The 24,233-nt window shown below is 43.9% G+C and overlaps 1 protein-coding gene across 9 annotated transcripts in view; it reads right to left on the bottom strand.

Moving 5' to 3' along the window:
- Window positions 1–22,926, bottom strand: part of ica1 (islet cell autoantigen 1) — a 272,925-nt gene extending 249,999 nt beyond the window's left edge. For 3 of the 9 annotated variants that reach the window (XM_038797509.1, XM_038797513.1, XM_038797517.1), the window contains exons 1-2: window positions 22,818–22,926; window positions 6,454–6,484 (exon numbers count right to left, since the gene is read on the bottom strand). In XM_038797509.1, the coding sequence (XP_038653437.1) occupies window positions 6,454–6,470 (17 nt within the window). In that variant the 5' untranslated portion in view covers window positions 6,471–6,484; window positions 22,818–22,926. Of the gene's footprint in view, window positions 1–6,270; window positions 6,415–6,453; window positions 6,485–15,258; window positions 15,523–22,329; window positions 22,586–22,620; window positions 22,729–22,817 lie in introns of those variants that run through there. The other 6 variants (XM_038797511.1, XM_038797515.1, XM_038797512.1 and 3 more) reach the window with 6 other exon arrangements.
- Window positions 22,927–24,233: the final 1,307 nt, after the last annotated feature.

Genomic DNA, 24,233 nt, shown 5'->3' with positions numbered 1-24,233 from the left:
GAAATAATAAGACCATAAGACATAGGAGCAGAGTTAGGCCACTTGGCCTATCCAGTCTGCTCCGCCATTCAATCATGGCTGATATTTTTCTCATCCCCATTCTCCTACCTTCTCCCCATAACCCCTGATCCCCTTATTAAACCAAGAACCTATCTATCTCTGCATTAAAGACACTCAGTGATTTGGCCTCCACAGTCTTCTGCGGCAAAGATTTGGCAAAGATTTTCCAATGTAAGTTTTCCAAATTTTCCGAAGATACGAAAATAGGTGGAAGGGCATGTTCTGATGAGGGCATTATGGGCTTGATCTACCGGCTGCATCACGTCCGAAAGAGAGTGCAATCCGACCAGTAGATGCCAGGAGAACCCTCCCGCGGGCTACCCAGCAACCAGTGAAATTTACCCGGACATCACGAGGCAGCGCAAGCGCACAATGGGCGTGACCAAGCCCCGCTTAGGTAGGTTTAAAACTCACAATGGCCGGGATCCAGATTTATATAGTTAAGTGTGCAAACTATGCCAATGCCTGATCTAACTAGTCCCAGTTTGTCCTCGCCGAGGAGACCTCAGCTGGGTGCTTTTAGCACTGGTTCCCACAAATGGGGACCAGGCAGAATGGCACTTTGGAGGGGGGTTCTCCCAGATGATCCCGGGTGATTGGCCTCTAGGCAGGATGGCAGCCTGGCACTGCTGCTGTCACCTGGGCGCTGCCAGACTTCCCTGGCAGCACCATCTGGATGCCACCCTGGCACTGTCAGAACACCAAGGGGGCACAGTCAGGTTGGCAAGAGCACTGTCAGGGTGCCAGGCTGGCAGTGCCAAACTGGCATTTTGCTCATGCTGGGCTCAGGCCTGGGGGGGCCCTGTCCATATGAGATGGGGTGAGCGGGACACGACACCCCCAACAGTTGAGCTGGGGCATTGAGGGTCAAAAGGATCGAGAGATGAGCAGAACTCCTCAGTGCAGGATATTATGCTAAGTGCGACCTTGGGGAGCATTCCCAGCCAAGGCCCAGAAAAATAACAGAGTCCCATTTGATAGCAGTGACCCTGCTAAATCCTCCCAAAACAGGGCTCTTCTTTTTCGTTAAATCACACCCTAAATTTCCAACTAACTTTCTGTCGTAGTCTAATTTTCCCCTTATTAATCTTTTGTCATTCTTTGCTATTCTTTATATTCTGTCTAATCTTCTGACCTGCCACCTGTCCTTGAACAATTGTGTGCTTTTTCTTTAAGTTTGATACTATCTTTTAGTTAACCATGGATGGGGAGTCCTCCCTTGGAATTTTTCTTTCTCGCGGCATGCATCTATTCAGTCTATTCTAAAACATCCCTTTCAATGTCCACCACTGCATCATGATTGACCTATCCCTTGACTGAGCTTTATTCATGAGCAGAAGAAGACGCCACATCCGGAGTGAGGCACAGACAGAGTGAGTTTTAAACTTGAGAATTTGAAGCAGAGTGGGAATTCGGTGCAGAGCTTTTTCTCCTTACTTTGCAACTTTTAATCTTCAGAAAGTAATCTTGCCCTGCTGCAGCCGAGGCTACCAGGGAGCGAGCTGATTGGTATATTGTGGGCAGGTTGATGAGTTTTTACAACTTTCATGAAAATAAGTTTTGTGGTTTATAATCAGCAAGGGCTATAATTGGTAGTAACAACGACAAGGAAAGAAGGGCCATAGGGAATTGTATATAATCTAATATCAGGCATCTTCCAAACTTTATAAATTAAAAGGGTAAATAATGGCAGGAGAACTCAAATCCTTGGTTTGCTCCTCATGTGGGAGGCTGGCAATATTTCTGGGGCCAGCATGTGTGCAGGAAGCAGTGTCTCCAGCTACAGCTCCTGGAAGTCCGGGTTTCAAAGCTGGAGCGGTGGCTGGAAATACATTGGAGCATCCGCGAGGCAGAGAGTGTCGTGGATAGCACGTGTAGAGAGGTGGTCAGACTTCACAGGCAAGGTGGGAAAGGGTGACCGCCAGACAGAGCAAGAGAGATAGGCAGGCAGTGCTGGAATCTCCTGTGGCCATTCCACTGCAAAACAGATGTACCGTTTTGGATACTGTCGAGGGGAATGACCTCTCAGAGGAAAGCAGCATCAGTCAAAGTTGCACCATGGTTGGTTTTGCTGCAGAGGGGAGGAGTAAAAAGTGTGGGAATGCAATAGTTATTGGGGATTCGATTGTAAGGGGAATAGATAGGCCTTTCTGTGGCCACAAACGAGACTTCCGGATGGTATGTTGCTGCCGTGTTATTCACCCTGGGGTAACACGGACTGTAACAGGATGCAGATGAACTGTAAAGCATACACCAAACGTAGGCATTGGTTCAATACGATTTATTGAACTTCTATAACAATTCACACAGCTGGCTGTGGGTTGACACTCTACTACTCTAAGGGTACTAACTGTAACTTACCAGACCAGGCTAGCTCTGATCCACGTGCAGAAGGTGCTGGCTGATATGTACACCCGGACTGTCACTACCCAGTTGTCACCAGTGGAAAGAGGCAGAGTGCTGATGCCTCGTATGTTTTATAGTTGGAAGCCCCCCTCTGATGTTCTGTCTGGTGATTGGTTGTGCTCTGTCCTGTATGTTGATTGGCTAACCCGGATGTCTGTCACTGCCTGTTTTTACCTCATGATGTGCATGGGTGACAGTTGCCTCCCTGGTGCTAGGGTCAAGGATGTCTCAGAGTGGTTACAGGACATTCTGGAGGGGGAGGGTGAACAGGCAGTGGTTGGGGTGCACATTGGTACCAATGACATTGGTAAAAAAAAAAAAGGGATGATGTCCTGAAAGCAGAATTTAGGGAGTTAGGAAGAAAGTTGAGAAGTTGGACCTCAACGATAGTGATTTTAGGATTACGACTAGTGCTAGACAGAGTTGAAATAGTAGGATGTATTGGATAAATACGTGGCAGAAGAGATAGTGAGAGGGAGAGGGTATTAGATCAGGGGAAATCAAACAAGAGAAAAAGACAAGGAGAATAAGAAAAGTGATAGGCAGAAAAATCAAGAGCCTGTATCAGACAATGACACTGTAAAATAAAAGTAGGGACAGGATAAGGAATATTAAAAAGAGCCTTAAAGTTTTGTACCAGAACACGTGGAGCATTCAAAATAAACTGGATGAATTAGTTGAGCAGATAGATGTAAAAGGGATATGATATAGTTGGAATTACAGAGACATGGCTCCAAGGATGTGAACTAAACATTGATGGCTATTCAGGTTTCCGGAAGGACACACCGAAAGGAAAAGGTGGTGGAGTTGCATTGTTGGTTAAATAAGGTATTGATACAATATTGAGGAAAGATATTAGTACAGATGGGTGTGTGCAATGAGAAAAATTAGTTGCCAATCTAATTGTGAGAGAACACTTGGGGATGAGTGGCCATAATATGATAGAATCCTTTATCAAGGTGGATAGTGAGTTAGTTAATTCTGAAACCAGAGTCCTGAACCTAATTAAAGGTAACTATGAGGCATGAGCTGGTTATGACAGACAGGGAAACATTTCTGAAAGGAAGGACTGAAAGTGGACAAACAATGGCAGGCATTCAATGAATGAAGAGGTGAACTCCAAAAATTGTTTATTCTTATTTGGTGCATGTGTAGAAAGGGAACCGTGGCCAAACCATGGCTTACAAGGGAAATTGGAAATAGTATTAGATTCAAAGAAGAGGAATACTAATTAGCAAGAAAAAGCTATGGGCCCGAGAATTGGAAACAGTTTAAAATTAAGCAAAGGTGGACCAAGGGATTGATTAAGAAGGGGAAAATACAATTTGAAAGTAAGCTAGCAGGGTACATAAAAACTGACTGTAAAAGTTTCTAAGTTATGTAAAGAGAAAAAGATTGATAAAAACTAATGTAGACCCTTACAGTCAGAAAGGAAGGAATTCATAATAGGGATCAACAAAATGGCTGAAGAACTAAATTCATACTTTGCTTCTGTCTTCATAAAGGAAGACATGAATAATGTACCGGAAGTTCGGAGGAGCCGACGGAAATTAGTATAAGTAAAGAAATGGATTTGGGGAAATTAATGCGATTGAAGGTGGACAAATCTCCAGGGCCTGATAATCTTCTCCCAAAGTACTTAAGGAAGTGGGCCAAGAAATAGTAGATCCATTGGTGGCCATTTTCCAAAATTCTTTGGACTCTGGAATAGTTCCTTCAGATTGGAGGATAGCTAATATAAAAATAGGAAACTACAGATCGGTGAACCTAACATCGGTAGTAGGGGAGTTGCTAGAGTCCATTATCAAGGATTTCATAGCACATCATTTGGAAAGCAGTGGTGTAACCAGACAAAGTCAGCATGGCTTTATGAAAGGAAAATCATGTTTGACAAATCTATTAGAATTATTTGAAGATGTAACCAGTAGAATTGACCAGGGAGAACCGGTGGATGTGGATTTATTTAGACATTCAGAAAGCTTTCAACACGTTTGCGCATAGCTGATTACTGTATAAAGATAAAGTGCATGGGATTTTAGGTAGTGTCTGGAGATGGACATAAAGCCAGTCAGCAAACAGGAAGCAAAAAGTTGGAAAGCTGGGTCCTTTTCTCATTGGCAGGCAGTGGGATACCAATTGTTCACATTATATATTAATGATTTGGACAAGGGAACCAAATGTATTATCTCCACATTTGCAGATGATACAAAGTTGGGTGGGAGGGTGAGCTGTGGGGAGGATGCAGGGATGCTTCAACGGGATTTGGTCAGGCTGAGGGTGTGTGTATGTGCATGGCAGATGCAGTATAATGTGGATGAATGCGAGGTTATCTGCTTCGGTAGCTAAAACAAGAAGCCAGATTATTATTTGAATGGGTGTAAATTGAGAGAGGTGGATACTCAGCGAGATCTTGGTGTCCTCCTGCATCAGTCACTGGAAGTAAGCGCACAGGTACAGCAGGCAGTAAAGAAGGCAAATGGCATTCATAGCGAGAGGATTTGAGTGTAGGAATAGAGATGTTTTACTCAATTGTATAGGGGATTGGTGATGCCACACCTAGAGAATTATGTGCAGTTTTGGTGTCCTTATCCGAGGAAAGATGTTCTTGCTATGGAGGGAGTGCAACAAAGGATTACCATGCTAATCCCTGGGATGGTGGGACTCTCATAGGAGGAGAGCTGAAGTCAGTTAGGATTATATTCATTGGATTTTAGAAGAGTGAGGGGGTAAATATCCAAAAGGAATCTATTGAAAAGAGTTGCTCAAACTAAATGTTAGCAATTCACCTGACGTAAATGGTATACAACCCTGATATACAACCCAGAATACTAAAGTTTGAAGGAGACAGCAGAAAAAGATGATATGACCGAGGCATCTGTGATGGAATCACTTTTGTTTCCCAATAGATTAAGGATAAAGAGCAATAATCTCAAAGATTATTACTATTACCATGGTACCAGGACCAACTATAAGGAACAATTCAGGAGACTACATGATAACACAGACATGAATGTGAAAACAGAGAATCAAGAACAAGATTTTTTGGGAATAGAACAGTGAAAGGAAGTAAACTGTGAATAATACATTTCTTGGCAGAGTGGAAGAACAGAGTTTTAGGAGTGCAAATATTTGGGGTAATTTTCACCTTCACCAGCTGCGCGATAATCTGATGGAGGGGATCATCCGAGTCTGGTAGAGCTTACTCAATTTTCATCCTATTAATATCATAAGGATGAAAACAGGGTGGGTTGATAGTGTGGAATGCTTCCTCACTATCAGTTTCACCATTGACAAAGCTGGTCACCCATCCATGTAGAATGGCCTGCTGTGCTGTTATTCCAATTAATCTCTTTTGATTTTTCCACTACATATTAATAATCTTTATTCTTACAGTAGGTTTACATTAACACTGCAATGAAGTTACTGTGAAAAGCCCCGAGTCGGCACATTCTGGAGGCTGTCCGGATACACAGGGAGAATTCAGATTGTCCAAATTATCTAACAGCACGTCTTTCGGGACTTGTGAGAGGAAACCCACGCAGACACAGGGAGAACGTGCAGACTCCACACAGTCAGTCAGTGACCCAAGCCAGGAAGCGAACCTGGGACTCTGGAGCTGTGAAGCAACAGTGTTAACCACTCTCTTGCCCTTAGCATACATACATACATACATACAACATACACAAACATAACTGTTTCTGTGCAGGGTTAATCACAACATTTGTAAAAATTAAAATCTATAGTTATGCTTATAATTCACTGCTTATTCTCAAGTTGCTTCACTTCTTCAGTGTTTTACTTCACCTTGCTGAACTGCTCCTTGAAGCAATGCATAACCATGCTTGAAGTTTTACTAATCTTTTCTAATGTATTTATTTCCAACTCTTCCACGGTGGTTACCGCTGTGAATTTTCTTTCCTCAGTATTCTCTGCCTCCATAAGATTTTTCAGTACTATTAGGAAGGTAGGCAACGGCACAATACTTACTAGTCTGGATGGTCCATGTTTTCACTAGAACCTGAAATAAGTGCAAAATGTATTTAGTGTACAGAAATGACAATTTAAATGACTATGCATTTATCAAAATTAGACTGTTCTGTTTACTCACTACTCAGTTAAAGCATGCAAATGCTGCCATAACCAAAGCAACTAATTCTTATCATATTTAAACTTGTTTAGAACTTTGGTTAGACCATGCTTAGAGTACTGTGGACAGTATAGTCTCCACAAAACAGGATTTAGAAGCACTAGTGTCACAGTCCCAGTTAGGATATAACTGTATGGGAAGATCCCAGAATAGAACCTTAGCCCAAAAAACTTATCGGCAGGATTCTCCACTCCATTAAAAAAAAATGTTAGAGTACCCAATTCATTTTTTCCAATTAAGAGGCAATTTAGTGTGTCCACTCCACCTAGCCTGCACATCTTTTGGGTTGTGGGGGTGAAACCCACGCAAACATGGGGAGAATGTGCAAACTCCAAACGGACAGTGACCCAGAGCGGGATCGAACCTGGGACCTCGGCGCCGTGAAGCAGCATTACTAAGGATTCTCCGTTCTTGAGACGTCGGGGCAGAATTTGTGGACTTGCACAACAGCAAAACTGGTGCTGCACCTGGAACAATTTAGCAACTGTCAAGGGGCTAGCACCAGTTCCACATGGACTGATTCCAAGGAGAAACGGTGTGTCTTCGCTGGGTTTGCCATTGGATTGGATTTGTTTATTGTCACGTGCACAGAGGTACAGTGAAAAGTATTTTTCTGCGAGCAGCTCAACAGATCATTAAGGACATGAAAAGAAAAATAAATAAAAGAATATACATAACAGGGCAACACAAGGTACACAATGTAAATACATAACACCGGCATCGGGTCGGGTGAAGAATACAGGTAGTGTTAATGAGGTCAGTCCATAAGAGGGTCGTTTAGGACTCTGGTAGCAGCGGGGAAGAAGCTGTTTTTTGAGTCGTTAGTGTATGTTCTCAGACTTTTGTATATCCTATCCGATGGAAGATGTTGGAAGAGTGAGAGTGCCGGGTGGGAGGGGTCTTTGATTATGCTGCCCGCTTTCCCGAGGCAGCTGGAGGGGTAGATGGAGTCAATGGATGGGAGGCAGGTTTGTGTGATGGACTGGGCTGTGTTCACAACTCTCTGAAGTTTCTTGCGATCTTGGGCCGAGCAGTTGCCATACCAGGCCGTGACAGATGGGATGCTTTCTAAGTTGGTAAGAGTTATTGTGGACATGCCAAATTTCCTTAGTTTCCTGAGGAAGTACAGGCGCTGTTGTGCTTTCTTGGTGGTAGCGCTGCCGTGGGTGGACCAGGACAGTTTTTTGAGAGGTGCACCCCTCGGAATTTGAAGCTGCTAACCATCTCCATCTCGGCCCCGTTGATGCTGACAGAGGTGTGTACAGTACTTTGCTTCCTTAAGTCAATGACCAGCTCTTTAGTTTTGCTGGCATCGAGGGAGAGATTATTGTCGCTGCACCACTCCACTAGGTTCTCTATCTCCCTCCTGTATTCTGACTAGTCGTTATTCGAGATCCAGATTTGATTTAATTTATTGTCACATGTATCTAAGTAAAGTGAAAAGTATTTTTCTGCAGCCAAGGGAACGTGCACAGTAGACAAAAAAGAATAATCGACATAAAAAGTACATTTTGGTGCATCGACAAACAGTGACTGGTTACAGTGCATACAAGGCCAAATAAAACAAATACGTGAGCAAGAGCAGCATAGGACGTTGTGAATAGTATTCTTACAGGGAACAGATCAGTCCAAGGGAGCATCGTTGAGTCTAGTAGCTGTGGGGAAGAAGCTGCTCCTATTTCTGGATGTGCGGGTCTTCAGACTTCTGTATCATCTGCCTGATGGAAGGGGTCTCTGATAATGTTGTCTGCCTCCCTGAGGCAGAGGGAGGTGTAGACAGAATCAATATGCGGGTGACAAGCTTGGGTGATGCATTGGGCTGAGTTCATCACACTTTGCAGTTTCTTGCAATTTTGGGCCGAGCAGTTGCCATACCAAGCTGTGATGCAGCCGGATAGGATGCTGTCTACGGCATATCTGTATAGGTTTGTGAGAGTTGATGCAGACATGCCGAATTTCTTTGGCTTCCACAGGAAGTAGAGATGTTGTTGGGCCTTCTTGACTGTTGCATCAACTTGACTGGACCAGGACAGACTGTTGGTGGTAGTGACCGCCAAGAACTTAAACCGATCGACCATCTCCACTTCGGAGCCACTGATGCAGTCGGGGGGGGCTGAGAAGGCTGACGCTGCAGCTGCATATACACACTTCACTCCCCACACACCATCCCAGCACTCCCCACACACACCATCTCAGCCAACAAGATGGCAGCCAGACCCGCGGCACCACAGTTCACCAATGCAGAGATGGAGACGCACCTGGACGTGGTGGAGGAGAGGCAGACCCCGGCCCGGGTTGGAGGCTGCCAGCTACCGCCTTTCACCGTACCTGGGTGCAGGTGGCAGAGGTGGTCAGTGCCACGAGCAACACCATCCGGACCGGCATGCAGTGCAAGAAGAAACTGCACAACATCCTCAGGGCGGCCTGGGCGAATAGGCAGTACTGTGCACCTGGCACCAACCCCCCATCCCACACACCCGTGACCGACTAGGAGAGCAGCCGAACCTCCACCCTGCACCACATGCCCGCACCTATACCGGCCTCCATGGCTGGGTGCCCTGGTCACAGAGGCCACCAGCGACCCACCCCCTGGGCTGAATGCATCGTACTGTCTATCACTGTAGTTTTCTGTTCTCTATCCCTCCCCCTCCACCCCACCCCCCACCCCCACGAGAAGGCTACCCACAGCCGCCGGGAGCGAGAAGGCCGGATCCGGCCCCTCACCGTGGCTGAGCAGAGGGCCCTGGATGTGGTCAGCAGACCAGAAGAAAGGGAAGTCTCTGGGGTGGAGGTTGGCCACGGGCGAGGAAGTGAGACCAGCAGAGGCAGTCTGGCCACACAAACCCCTCGGTCGCTCGCTGCCTTGACCTGATGGTGAGTTTCGCCCGGCCCAGAAGCAGGTTCACGAGGAGGTCCTCCTCGTTTCCCGTCCCTCTCCACACCAGGTACCCATAGATCATGAGCATTGCGCTGAAGTGAAAATCAAACTTCAAGAAAAGATTTGTTTAAAAACTAAAAAGTTTGTGCAGCCTAGTACACCTGACATAGACTTGATCCACAGACTCCACAGGCTGGTTACTCCATCGATCTTGGGGGAGTAAGAGTTCCCTCAATAAGGGGGCGGGGCAATCATTAACCTTTTCTGTTGTACAAATAGAGCCGGCCAGTTAGGAACCAGCTATAGAGAAAACCAATAGTGAACTACTGGGACTGCAAATATTATTGTAAATAAAGTTATGTTTGTTTGACTCACAAACTCGTGTTGGACTCTTTGGGGCCCTCACAAAAACAACAACCCCTTTAGGATTTCTTTGTCTCGAGTGCTGTGCAAACTGCTCACAATTGATTTGACTCTTGATTCCCAGACTGTATTAAAATGTCATCAGACATTCAATTTACCCTCGACGCTGCTGTCCCACTTTAAATCTGGTTACTACAAATGTCTCCTTAACTCAGAACACTTTGTTTACTCTTCCCTGAATTCTTCTGAACCATACCTTGCACTCTGTCCACATAACTGAGTTTTTAGACACGTCTCTTCATTTCTCTATTTCCTTAACCAGCTAGTTCCAGCATCTTTTTAAAACCATTACTCCATAGTATTATTTTTCTTCCAGAAATGCTGAGATGTTCCCTCTCTAGCTTTCTAGACCAGCTGCTTCTAGTAGAGCTGTGAGAACTGCCTTCTCTCTTATAACTTATCTCCAACTGCAATCAAATTAGCAGACTAAAACTTAAAAGTTTCTCTACCTTACAAGGCTGCAGTTGCGAAGCAACACCCACATGCTTATGCATTTTATTTATTCTTCACACCGTAGCCCTCTCCAAGTACAATAGAAACACAGTTGAAACTTAACCAACCCCACATAATAACAAATTTGTCCAGCATGAATTTAACTATAGGTTTTACCCTTCCAGGCACAGAAATATTAAATTAAACATGCTTAAAACTTTTCTTGATTTCTAGTGTTTACCAATCTAAAACCACCTTTGTTTTCCTAACACTGGAGGAAGTGCAAAAGAAGGTTGGTACAAGAACTGACGGGGGCATAATTACTGTTAGTAAACAAATGGAGACAATATTCTACAACCATTACTAATTCCATTGCATTAATGTCTTGCACTTGTTTAATTTTATTTAGAGTTACTGTCTGAATTTAAATTGTTTTTCATGCTTTATAATCTATAACTTAGTTATTGTAAAAGGATTAAGTTGGAGATAACTTATATAGAATTAGATAGCACAGAAAAAGATAGCACAGAAAAAAAGGTCAGCCACCCCAACAAGTCTATGTTGATCTTCATGCATCAAACTAGTCTCCTCCTACCTTTACTAACATAACTGTTTATTTCTATACCCTCATGTATTTATCCAGTTTTTCTCTCGGTATTTGCCTCAACCATTATGTGATAATAAAACTCACATTGTCACCATTTGCTGATTAAAGAAGTTTCTCATTTAATTTATTGGTATATATTGATCTTATATTGACGGCTCTAGTTTTGGATTTCTCAAATAGTGGAAACATCTTCTCTATATTGATCCTATTTGAACCCCCTCATAATTCAAAAGGCATCTGTCAGGTCACTTCTCAATGAAAAGATCTAGAAAGGAGCATAACCTGCGCAATCTTCCATCATAATTGTACAGTCTCAGTTTAGGCATCATCCTTTTTGCACTTTCTCCAGCGCCTCAATGTCCTGTTTTATGGAGGTCAGACTGCATCAAGTACGTTAAGTGCGGTCCAACAAGGTTCTGTTCAACTTTTTAAAAAACTTTTCTGCTTTTGAAGTCTATTTCTCCTAAAATGAACCCATAATTTACTTGCACTTATGGCTTATTAATCCATGCTGCTATATTTAAAAATTTAAGAATTTTTACCCCACATCACTTTGCACCTCCACCCCATTACACTCCTATTTTCCAAGATATAGCTGGCCTCTTTATTCCAGCTAACAAAATGAACCATCTCGCACCTATCCATAGTGAAATTTGTCATTTACAAACCTATTTTACAAGTCTGTCAATGTTTTCTTGTACAACATAAACAAAAAGTACTAGAAATACTCAGATCAGGCAGCATCTGTCGAGAGAAACAGTGCTATTGTTTCAACTAGATAACCGTTCATCAGAACTCGCTTTTGGATTAATCTTTTCTTATATTTGTTATGTTAGTTTGCCTCATTATCCTTCATTTGATGTCATCTGCAGATTTTAATAGTTTGCTTCTGAATCCCGAATCTCAGTGTCAGCTGTAAATCATGTTAAATGTGTAATACGGGCAATAATATATTAATTTAAAACAGTAGAAACAAATTGCGCAAGAAGAATAGATGCAGATTGAATAGCTGTTCACTTAATAGACGTCTTCATTGGTTACACATTTTAAATTCTGAATTTTCCAGCCTATTTTTATGCATCACATTGGTAATCGATAGAATACTCAAGTTTCCCCACAGGTCTACTCTAGGGCTGCACATAATTATCTTGGGGATGTGGAAAGCTTCTTACTTCTCCTAACCCAAGCTTCCTCACTGCACAGGGGGGGGGGGGGGGTCTACAAGTCTGTCCCTACGCTTCCCCATATTATTGCTTGACAAGTTTTCCTCTTGTGTCTACCCTCAAGGTTGGTCTGATTCTTCAGAACTTTTAATGTTGTGTTCAAGGCCAGTGCAAGAGTATTTAGATACTCTTCCTAGACAAACCTTCAGCCTTGCACAACCCCGTACACCATCCCTACAATTAACTTGCATAGAGAAAAAAAACAGTAAAATGGCACTAAAAACAGTAAAATGGTGCTAAAATTTGTTCGCTGTCACTTCCACTCCCAAACAGATAAATAAAAGGTCAAACCCGTGGGCAATTGCTATCTGCAGCCTGCCATCACTCCGGTCTCAGCATCCCAGTGATTCACAACAATTCCCTCAGCCCTACTTACTAGCTTCCTGCACCTCTTGCAAGATCTCAACAGTCGCAACACTGCAGGAGCTTTGATTGGTTGAAAATGTGGACCTCCTGAGGTAACTGACATCATCCATCCCCCATGCGTGTTAAAGTCTGTTTGTTTATTGAAGTAATTTTGTGAACGGACAAACAGCTTTTAAAAAATTTCACATCAACATTTTTATATTTCTAATTTCCAATCCAATGTATGAAAAAGTTTCATTTGTAATGTGAATTTTAAAACACAATCCTTATTTGTAGTTAAAGTTTGAATGTTATATGAACAAAATAATAATTTGAATTAAATTTACTTGTGTGACTGAATAGTTCACTGACACTCTGGTGAGGGGAGACTGGAAGCTGCAAATTCAAATAAAGTAACCTCACTCTGCCATTGTGTCCCGGTTTAGTATTCTTTCAAGGACAACACTAATATTTATAAATAATAACTTTGTTTCCCCAAACAATTTATTAATGAAGGGATCCAGCTTTACAGAAATTCTTGTTCTACACAGTGTTCTTGTCCTAGCCTGGTGTAGTTCTCCTTTATCGTTCCTTACTTCTCGCTCTCTCCATTTGTATGTCTCTCTCCTTGTCTCTTGTTGTCATTCTGTGTTTTCTCAATTTCTTTTTATGTCTCCTTCACTCCTGTGTGTGGATCTCTTCAACTATTTGTTTGGTCTATGTGCGGGTATGGAATGCAAGTGCTGGCAAATGGGATTAGAAATGGCAGACGAGGTGCCTTTCATGCGGCGATGCAGACTCGATGGGCCGAACGGCTTTTTCTGCACTGTTATTTTTCTGTGATTTCTGTGCACACAGGCGTGTGTCTTACTCAGTTGGTCTCTCACTCTTCTGTTGGGGCCTTCTTTGCGTTTGGTCCAATCAAACTCTGATTCTCCCTCTTCTACTTTTTCTATTTCCCTGATGTGGTATGCTAATCACTTCCAAGCAATTGGATAGTCATCGATGCCAAGGGAGAGTGCTTTCCTTCAGAAAGTTTTTTTTTCTCCTTCTGGCTCCAGTTACAGCCTCCTCCAAAGTGCTAGCGTACAATTGAAAACCTGCCATCTGCATGCATTCGTTCAACTTTTCGAACACGTTCAAGATGATGTATGTTCATGAGAAACAACTATGGAGCAGGCAATTGCTTCAAACACAACCATTACACACCAACCTAGAGAGACAGAATTTGTGATTGGAGGAGCAGCTCGGTCTTTTCTCTTCCTCCAATCATAGCTCTACAGTCAGTTCCCACTGTAGCAGCTGGAACTGTTGCTTTCCCTTTGGGCAGCTTTGCAGTTGGCCTTGTGTTGCAAAGGCCTTTGCTGGTATAAACTTCATGACTACTGTTCAGTTCTGGTCATCACCACCCCTTGATTTTTGATCACAGAATGGTCACGGTGCAAGAGACAGCAATTATATTCTGCATCGGCTCTCCATTTGGACAATTCACCTAGTTCCACTTCCCTGCCTTCTTCCATAACTCTGAACATTCTTCCTTTTCGGATAACAGTCTAATTCCCTTTTGATGCTTTAATTGAACCTGCCTCCAAAGTGGATTCCAGACTCCAACTACCTGCCGCGTGAAAAAGTTACACTTTATATCACTTTTGCTTCTTTTATTAATTACATTCATTCTGCGCTCTCTTATTCTCGATCCTTGACTTTTGACTTCATCGTTCAGTAACTTATTCTTGTATTGGTGTGAGTGTATGATTTTATCACAGTATTCCTAGTCTCCAGTATACAGAATTATGCTGACAGCTTGTTATTTATTTGTATTTTTTCTGGATTAGTTTTCTTTTGCATTCTGTAGTTTCTCTAACGTAATTCAGTATGTTACATTAACAGTGGCCCTGTGGCATAATATAATGGCCCAGATTTTCTCTACTAAAAGGTGGAGGTAGAAATAGTCCGACTCGACAGTCCTCCTTCTATAGAAAGTGCCCCATCAAAACCAATCTTCTCTTTTGGGGGCGGGGGGGGGGATTGAGTTGGGTTATCACCCCCAGAAGCGGATCGGAGTTGTCCACAGGGGTGGCCGAGTGCCGAAGCAGACTGATTAAAAGGCCTCCTCTGTTCTCTGGGACTTGTTCAGTTGTTTCGTCAAATTTTTGCCCTCATAAAATCATCACCACCAATCTCTATCCCCCAAATAACCACTGAAAGCAGGCCTGGGTTTTAGATTTTATTGTCGTAGGATTTAGTTTGCCTGCTTAAATTGATAATTTTTAAGAGACTGTATTCTGCAAGGCTAGCAGGGTCACAGTCATTTTGTACTAACACCTTATATAAAAGAAGCCATTTTGCGATTTAAACACCTGCTGCCAAACTATGGAACATTTTAATATACTAACCACTAGAATTGTAAAGTAGAAACCGACCAGCATAAGATGATTATTGGAAGAACTACCTCAATTGAAGTAATTCATCGGTAGTTAATGAGGGTCAGATTATATATTTTTTCACAAACATTCCTAACTGTATTTTGCTGTGAAAGTGTCTGGGATGCAATTGCATGATTTTGCCAAGACCTCTATCGAAACAAGCTGTCCTAGACCAAGTCTAATCCTGGACCGAGTGAATAAGACATTTGTGCTGTGTTACGATAAAGAATACATATTGAAAGAATGAATTGTCTTATGTTGAAGTAGGCAGAGATGAATAAATCCAATAAAATTAACCCTTACAACCATACCGATCAAATAGTTGTTAACAACAACTTTGGATCAAGGTGGTGTGATGCCAGGACTAGATATAAAAGATGGTTTTGGGAACCATCTTATTTGTATACACCAAGAGAAGGGAAATCGGTTGCAGTGCAATTTCTCGGGGACAAAAGGTACAATTCCTGTTGGCATGAGAATGGATAGTGTAGCCCTGGGACCGGGAACAGAGGCAGAATTCCTGTTGGTGTGGATCCCGGAAAGTGCAGCTTCCTTCCAATGTAGAGGCAGAATTCCTGTCGGTGAAAAAGGTCAAAGTGGATTTCTGTTTCTTCTGAATTAGCCATCCATTTTAACTCATATGTATGCATACAATTTTAGATTATCATAGAATTTACAGTGCAGAAGGAGGCCATTTGGCCCATCGAGTCTGCACCAGCTCTTGGAAAGAGCACCCTACCCAAGGTCAACACATCCACCCTATCCCCATAACCCAGTAACCCCACACTAAGAGCAATTTTTGGACACAAAGGGCAATTTATCATGGCTAATCCACCTAACCTGCACATCTTTGGACTGTTAAGTATACCTTTTCTCTTTTAGTTAATTGATAAGTGTACTGTTATTTTATCTTTTCTTCAATAAACTTTAGTGTTATTTGCTAATTCAGGAGCAAAGGGCCCTAGCAAGCACGTTTAACCGCGTGTTTTCCGGCACTCGCAGTGCTGAGGAACAGTGGTTTTTCAACGCATCTCATGTTGAATAATGGGCCTGAACTGGGATCACATGACTGAGGCCACACATAGCCCCTTGTATAGTGGGAGGCTCTGCTCGCTGGAACTCCACATTGTAGCAATAGATCTCCGATCTCAGAGGGCCCCGAAACAATCCCCGACCTCCACCCCCCACCACCGCAGCCCAAACGTACCTCAGGGGAGGTGCCAGAGGACTGGAGAACAGCTAACGTGGTCCCACTTTTTAAGAAAGGTTGTAGAAAGAAACCAGGGATCGACAGGCCAGTGAGTCTCATGTCAGTGGTTAGGAAACTATACTGGAGAAGAGTCTGAAGAAGAGAATCTATCTCCACTTGGAGAGGCAAGGTTTGATCAGGGATAGTCAGCATGGCATGTCAGAAGGAGGTCATATCTAACCAATTTTATTGAAATTTTTGAGCATGTGACCAGCTGTGTAGATGAGGATATTGCAGTTGATTAGTTGACATGAAATTTCAGCAAAGCCTTGGGCACTCGCCAAGGTCTCCGAGGCAAAAGGGTTCAATCACCAAGCCTCAGGTACCTCGGAAATCTGCACATTTGAGTGAGGCTAGCTGTCTCACTCTGATGTGCAGATTTGCTGTCGTGGGTGGGATTCACATCACAACATCTCATGAGATGGTGTTGAATCTCGAGGCGTTGAGAGCCGGATAGATCCCAGGAGCTGGGTCTCCCGGTTTTCAACAGCCACACTGTGCGACAGCGAGTAGCTTTTAAGGTGTAGCTTGGCCGTTGGAATGCACCCTCAGTGTCTTGAGTTTTTGCCTGATGGTTATGGGTAGGATTCTCTGGAAACATTTATGGTGAGTTTTCAAGAAGTTTCTGCCGACGAGCTCCCCACCGCTATCCAATGTCTGGATTGTTCCATCCCGCCTGCTGCAAAATCTCGACAGGCGAGACTCTGGCAATGGATAAGTCCATTAACCCAAGTCACCTTTTGGGCCATGGGGAGTTTTTCACCGGTTTAGCCCGCTTTGTTTTGCTCCTCTGCAATGAGGAGCCTCCCCAGGTCTGCAACCTGAATCCTGGGGCTGGTCTTCTCGGTGCCATGGGTGCGAGCTGATTGGGGTTGCCACTGCTGTTTAAGTGCTGCTCGACCTTGTTAAAATGGGGAAGGGGGGGGGGGAAGCTGGTGAGCATGGTCCTGACAAATTAGGTGGCGGGCATTCATTTGTGATGAGAAGCCCATGGGGCCTCGTTAAGTGGACCAATTAACGTTGTATAGTGCTCCGGCCTCGCCGGGCTGAGTGCCAGAAAGCCCACAGTAGTTCCCGCTCACTACCACACTTGGAAATCCTTCCACAGTATATCGTCTTCCAGCCACGGTTTATTGGATCACTATAAATCGGGCAGCAAGATAGCATAGTGGTTAACACAGTTGCTTCACAGCTCCAGGGTCCCAGGTTCGATTCCCGGCTTGGGTTACTGTCTGTGCAGAGTCGGCGTGGGTTTCCTCCGGGTGCTCCGGTTTCCTCCCATAGTCCGAAGATATGTGGGTTAGGTGGATTGGCCATGCTAAATTGTCCTTAGTGTTCAAAAAGGTTGGGTGGGGTTACTGGGTTGCGGGGAGGGTGAGGGCTTGGGTAGGGTGCTCTTTCCAAGGGCTGGTACATTCTCAATGGGTCGAATGGCCTTTTTCTGCACTGTAAATTCTATGAAACTGGATCAAGTTTCCTAGCAAGACTAACGGCCAAAATGGCCAGCACATTCCTCCAGCCAATTGCCCCGATTCTGTGGTAAACTAGCAAGGCCTAGTTTTTAGGCCCAATTAAAATTGGGTAGTTTAAAAGAAGCCACAGACACTCCAGCACACAGCCCCACAGAAATTCAAACTGGCCAAGTTTGAGTACACAACCAGCACACAGTAAGAAGTCTTACAACACCAGGTCAAAGTCCAACACGTTTGTTTTGAATTACTAGCTGTCGGAGCACAGCTCCTTCCTCAGGATTCACCCGAGTCCAAAGCCGGCATCTCCACATCATGACAACCAGCAGGCAAGCTGCCAGAACATGCTGGATCTGCCCCGTCAATCACCCATAGGAGATTATCACACACTACTGATATGCACAGGTCCATCGCCAGTAGCCCAGATTGGGTCAGACTTTCTGTCACCCAGAGTTTCTGCTATCACCTTATATGGGAACAGGTTATGTGCAGCCCACATCACCAGAGATGGGACACCTGGGGTCATCAACAGGATCATTGGGTGCTGAGACCCCCTCCTGATGCATCATTGACAGAAATCCAGAGGACATGGCAAAAGAGCACGAAGGGAGAAAGGTAAAAACAGGCACTCAAGGCACATCAGGAGTGAAGACTGCCGAGGGAGGTGACCTTGGCTAGAGCAGGCAGGCAGGGTAGGAAGGGGAGGACAGGGAGGACAGGCCAGTGAGAACCCCCTTTGCGAAGACGGACAAGAGGAGCGCAGTGATTGAATCCATAGCCCTACCAAGCCATCTTTGCGGGTAGTATAAACTGATATTGGGTACATCAAAAATATATTTTGTGGGTTATTTACGGGTTAATTCTGTGAATTAAATATTGTTGAACTTGGATTTGTGTTTGTGGTTTGCTCTCCTCGTTATTAAAGACACTTAGGCTAGGTAAACTTTTGAGCAAGCTAACAAATCAAAAGTATCTGAGGTTTTACAACAATTCTGTTCTTGGGGAAAATCCACCTTGTATGGATTAGAAAATATTTATCACCATGTTATCAAAGAATGTGTTGATCAATGATCCTAAAACATTAAACAGCAGAACAACAACAGAAACTGACACTGTAATAACATTGGGGATTAAAAATTGGGAGAATAAAAGAGAGAACTTCAATTATAACTAAAATGTTACTTTTTTTCCCCCCCACACGAGGCATTTGCAGCAGGAAAACTCAACCCACAGAAGCATCATACATGAACAATCATTCACAGCAATAGAAGGTTATTGATGAATGCTGCAACAAAGCTAAATAAGCAAAAATAATAAATCAATACAGCACCAGCTGTGACTGAATCAATAATTCAAACTACAGATGCACCAACTTAATGAATGTAAATACTATAGATGGTATAATAAAGCAGTAGGCATCCATGAATTAAGAAATTTAGAGTATGAGTAAATGCACAAATCAATAAATTAACACAGCAACAAACAGTATTGAATAAATGAAATAATGAAACAATGGAAAAATGGAAATGAAAACTCAGTAAATTAATGGAGCAATGTACAGCTTCATATTATTGAACAAAATAATGAAGCAGTGGACATCAATTAATTTATGGAGAATCAGCCACCAATAGAATTTGTAAATTAATAGATCATTGAGCGAGAGAAAAATCTGTAAACTAATAGCAACAATCATTAATAAATGAATATACCAGCAGACACAACAAATAATAAGTTATCACAAAAATTTGCACCAGTGAATTAATAAATTAATAGCCACTAGAGAATGTATAGAAACAACATCAAATGTCCATGGAATCCACAGAATCCCTCAAGAGCAAAAGGAGGCCATTAGGTCCTCGCCCACTTCCCACCCTATCCCTGTAGCCCCAAGCATTGATCATGGCCAATTCATCTAACCTACACGTCTTTAGAAACTAGGGAGCAATATGGGGGGGGGATTTGGGATTCTCCCAAATGTTTGCGCCGTCGCGACCAATTCTGGCCCCCTCGGCGCTGGAGCGGTTCACGCCGCTCCAGCCTCTCTTCCAGGCGGCAAATGGGCACCGCGCCAACCCGCGCATGCATGGGGGACCTCTTTAGTGCGCCGGCCCCGACTCAACATGGCCGTGTTCAGGGGCTGGCCGCGCCAGAAAGTAGGCCGGGGGGGGGGGGGGGGGGGGAAGGGGGAAAGAGAGGAGAGAGGCCGGCCTGCCAATCAGTGGGCCCCGATCGTGGGCCAGGCCCCATCGGAGGCCCCCCTCGGGGACGGAGCCCCCCTCCCCCGGCCGCCCAACCGACCATTCGCGCAGAGTTCCCGCCGGCAGTTACGAGGGGTGAACGGTGCCGGCGGGATTCTGTCGTATCCGCTCGACCAATCCGGGCCAGAGAATTGGCGGCCCCGCCGATTCCAGCGGCCCGCGCCACGCCAAACACGCTGGCGCAAATGGTACCGATTCTCCGCACCTCGGAGAATCGCGCACCGGCGTCGGGGCGTGGTTGCGGCGATTCTCCAGCCCGGCGCAGGGCTCGGAGAATCGCGCCCTAAGAGTAGCCAATCCACCCAACCTGCACATCTTTGGATTGTGGGAGGAAACTGGACCACCCTGAGGGAACCCATGCAGACATGGGGAGAACGTACAAACTCCACACAGGCAATCCACCCAAGGCTAAAATTGAACCCGTGTCCCTGGCGCTATGACCTCCCCAGATGAAGGACATAGAGGAGATTACTGCTGGGCAAAGCCACAATGAAACGATGCACTTGTTGTGGGGACCTGGTATCGAGTGTAACATACACCCGGAAAGCAGATTTAGGAAATAGAAACTCTGATAACAACAACAACTACTAGTATTTATATGGGGCCTTTAATACAAATTATCCCAAGGTCCTTCACAAGAGCATTTTAAAACAATAGTTAACACATCCAAAGTAAGAGGCAGCCAAAAACCTAATCGAAGAGGTAGATTTTAAGCTAAGTCTTAAAAAGGAGGAAAGAGACAGAGATGAAGGGGTTTTCAGCGGAATTCCAGACCTTGGGGTCTAAGCTGAAGACACAGCAATTAATGATGGAGCAATTATAATTGTGGCTGTCATGAAGTCAGAATTAAGAGTGCAGTTATTGCTTACACACCATTTAAAGAGTTGCGAGTAATTCAATAAAATTCAAGGACTAGCACAGTAAAGGAAAAGCCCGGCATGATTGGCAGAGGTAACAGCAAGGACCATTTACAAAAATTATGTGGCGATGCCGGCATTGGACTGGGGTGTGCACAGTATGAAGTCTTACAACACCAGGTTAAAGTCCAACATGTTTGTATCAAACACTAGCATTCGGACACTGCTCCTTCCTCAGATGACTCACCTGAGGAAGGAGCAGTGCTCCGAAAGCTAGTGTTTGAAACAAACATGTTAGACTTTAACCTGGTGTTGTAAGACTTCTTACTGTGCATTTAAAAAAAGATATTTAATTTTTTAAAGCAGGGAGCAGTCGGGAGTAGAAAGTGATTTTGCTTGAATATTCTTCAGGGGTGGACAATATGCCTGTCCCAACTGGGTGACAATGTCAGCTGCAAAGTGTTGGAAGGCCAGGAGCATCTGAGATAGGCAATTACTTATATAGGAATAAATTATTGATAAGAGCAAATTACTGTGGATGCTGGAATCTGATACCAAAAGAGAAAATGCTGGAAAATCTCAGCAGGTCTGGTAGCATCTGTAGGGAGAGAAAAGAGCTAACGTTTCGAGTTCAGGTGACCCTTTGTCAAAGGGTCAAAATGAATTTGAGGTTTTTATAGAATTTTACATTGACATGAAAGCACAACTAAAAGGTTATTGCCACAGGAAATAAGACTTGTAGACAGGAAGTCTGGAGTACCCACAAAACCTTTAATAAAATAGGAGTTGATCTCGGAGGGAAAATCCATCTTGTATGAATTGCATGTTGGAAGTCAAAATCTTAGTGCAGTCTTCAGCTAAATTGGAGTTAGAGACTGGAATATAATTGAACCAAGGCACACATATTATTCTGTCCCATTGTATCTGCCCTTATTTTGTCATTTTAATTATCAATTATTTTGTCCATATTTATAATGAAAGCTATTAAATTTATCACATTTTAATAGCAATTCTCTCATCATTGTTGGTGTCAGAATTTATGTAAAAAGGAGATAGGTAGTGCATGCATGTGTAAAATTATGAGTTGGATTATATATTCTAAATGCTGATCAGTTAAAATTAACATACACAGACTGCAACTAAAACCCAAGAAGCTGATTTTCAATCAGAGCAGACAGCTACATAATCAGTTTTTGTGTGTTACACGGGTCAGATATATATCTGTTATTTTGTACAATAGTCAACTCTGAAAATGAAGGCATGTACAACTTTAAAAAAAATAAAACAAATCAATAATTTTATATCTTTCCAATGCAGAGGCGACAATTAGGGTTGCTTTACATTTCCAGAACTCGATTTAGTTCCTTTTTGTTTAAAATACATTAAAAAAAGATAATCATCCCCAAAAAAGCTTTGACGTTTTTGTTTATAAATATACATCAGGTGCGCGTGACAGACGTAATAAAAATAACACCGCTATTTTCTTTCCAAAAAAGCACCCAGAAAATTTAAATACAGATCTTTATTCAAAGGCAGCAATTACACTTACTGTCGAGCTCTCATATGACACGTTCTCACGTGAGCCACAATACATCCTGGTCAGTGCTGGGGAATATTCAGTAAATACCAGCGATCGCATAGAAAAGGCTGCCAGCTTCTGCCATCTTGACGAATAACCTGCTATTGGAAAACATCATGTCCTACAGATACACAGCCGGCTGCCATACAACTCAGCCCTTCCCCTTCTAGGCCACCTTTTCATATGGAAGACCAGCGGCCGCACAGTTCACATCAGAAAACAGAGAGAAAAAACAGCGAGAGACGACAAAACAAACAAAACCTGTAAACTGGAGCCGGAATAAACCAATTCTGAACACTCGTTTAGCTTCTCCCTGCTGATGCTTTCTCAGTCGCCAACGTGAAAAATAATCCTCAATTCTTATTTGCCTTTCTGCCCTGTGCTTTAAATAATGCATTGACATTCTTCCCCCTTAGCAACAATATTTCAATTGGTTGGAAGGGATGGTCGCCACCTACCTGATGTGACTGCTACCTGTGTTGAGTGGGGCTGCAGCGACAGGGAGGAGCAGCAGCTGCACACTCAGGGCGCTGAATGCGCCGCTCAGGTGTGCCTCTGACGCACGCGCGCATCAACAATGCCCGGAGAACACGTAGCATTCCAGCAAGCTGTCACTCAGCTGGTCAGGTTCCACCGCAACCAATGCTGTCTCACACGAGCCCCCTCCAATTGTAATATATACATATGCATGGTGCCCCCGATTATGATGGTGCTAGTTCGATGAAAGATTACTTCAAAACATTTCACAGCTAACAGCAGCTTGCACTAGCGCAGTTGCACACCCGCCCCCCACACACAAAAAGGACCTGGCAATAAGTAGGGAAAGCAGTGAGGAGGCATAAAGAGATCATAGAATTTACAGTGCAGAAGGAGGCCATTCGGCCCATCTAGTCTGCATCGGCTCTTTTTGAAAGAGCACCCTACCCAAAGCCCACATCTCCACCCTATTCCCATAACCCAGTAACCCAACCCAACACTAAGGGCATTTTGAACACTAAGGGCCATCATGGCCATTCCACCTAACCTGCACATCTTTGGACTGTGGGAGGAAACCGGAGCACCCGGAGGAAACCCAAGCACACACGGGGAGAACGTGCAGACTCCGCACAGACAGTGACCCAAGCCGGGAATCGAACCTGGGAACCTGGAGCTGTGAAGCAATTGTGCTAACCACGATGCTACCGTGCTGTCGAAAGAGGAAGGAATGGGTGGGCAAAGAGCAAATAGAGTGGGTAAAATGTAAATCAAAGGCACAGACGAAGTATTCCAGAAAACATTAGAGAACAGGGAGGGAGGTAGCAAGACAGAGGGAGCCAACTACTGACGTCTAGAGGGAAAGTTGGGGGGTAGGGGGGTTGGGGGGGGGGGGGGGGTCGTGCTGAATTTGGTTGTGTTTTCCTGCTCAGAGCACTTTGGAAACAAGTCCTGCGTCCCAATAGAGATTTCCCAGAGGGTAAAGTGAATGCTTTATAAACAGCATAATTGATACATTTGGTCTGGTAGGAGGATATGGACTTCATTTGCAGAAGAGGGAAAGAGAAGGTGAGAGTGGCTATGCTACCAGAAAATAAAACAGGAGAGAGAGCAAGGAATGTACAGGGTGTCGATCTGAGTGACTGAGTGAGGAAGGCACTGTTGGGCAGGCACCGGTTCTTGAGGCCTCACATGAGCAAGGCCTGAAAGGTCATAGACAGAAGAATTCCTCAAAAAACATCCAGAGGGAAGGCCTAGCTGAACTCAGTAAGCTCAAGAAAATTCATAAAATTGAAGCTTTAGACCACTGCAGGGGAATGGTCTAATGAACATGTTTCCAAGGGGTGGCAGACACTATGACAGGGTGAATTTAAATAGTGTTTTGGGAATTCTATAAGTTT

This window comes from Scyliorhinus canicula, chromosome 5 (assembly GCF_902713615.1).
Source record: "Scyliorhinus canicula chromosome 5, sScyCan1.1, whole genome shotgun sequence".
NCBI lineage: Eukaryota > Metazoa > Chordata > Chondrichthyes > Carcharhiniformes > Scyliorhinidae > Scyliorhinus > Scyliorhinus canicula.
This window is presented reverse-complemented; position numbering and strand designations above follow the sequence as displayed.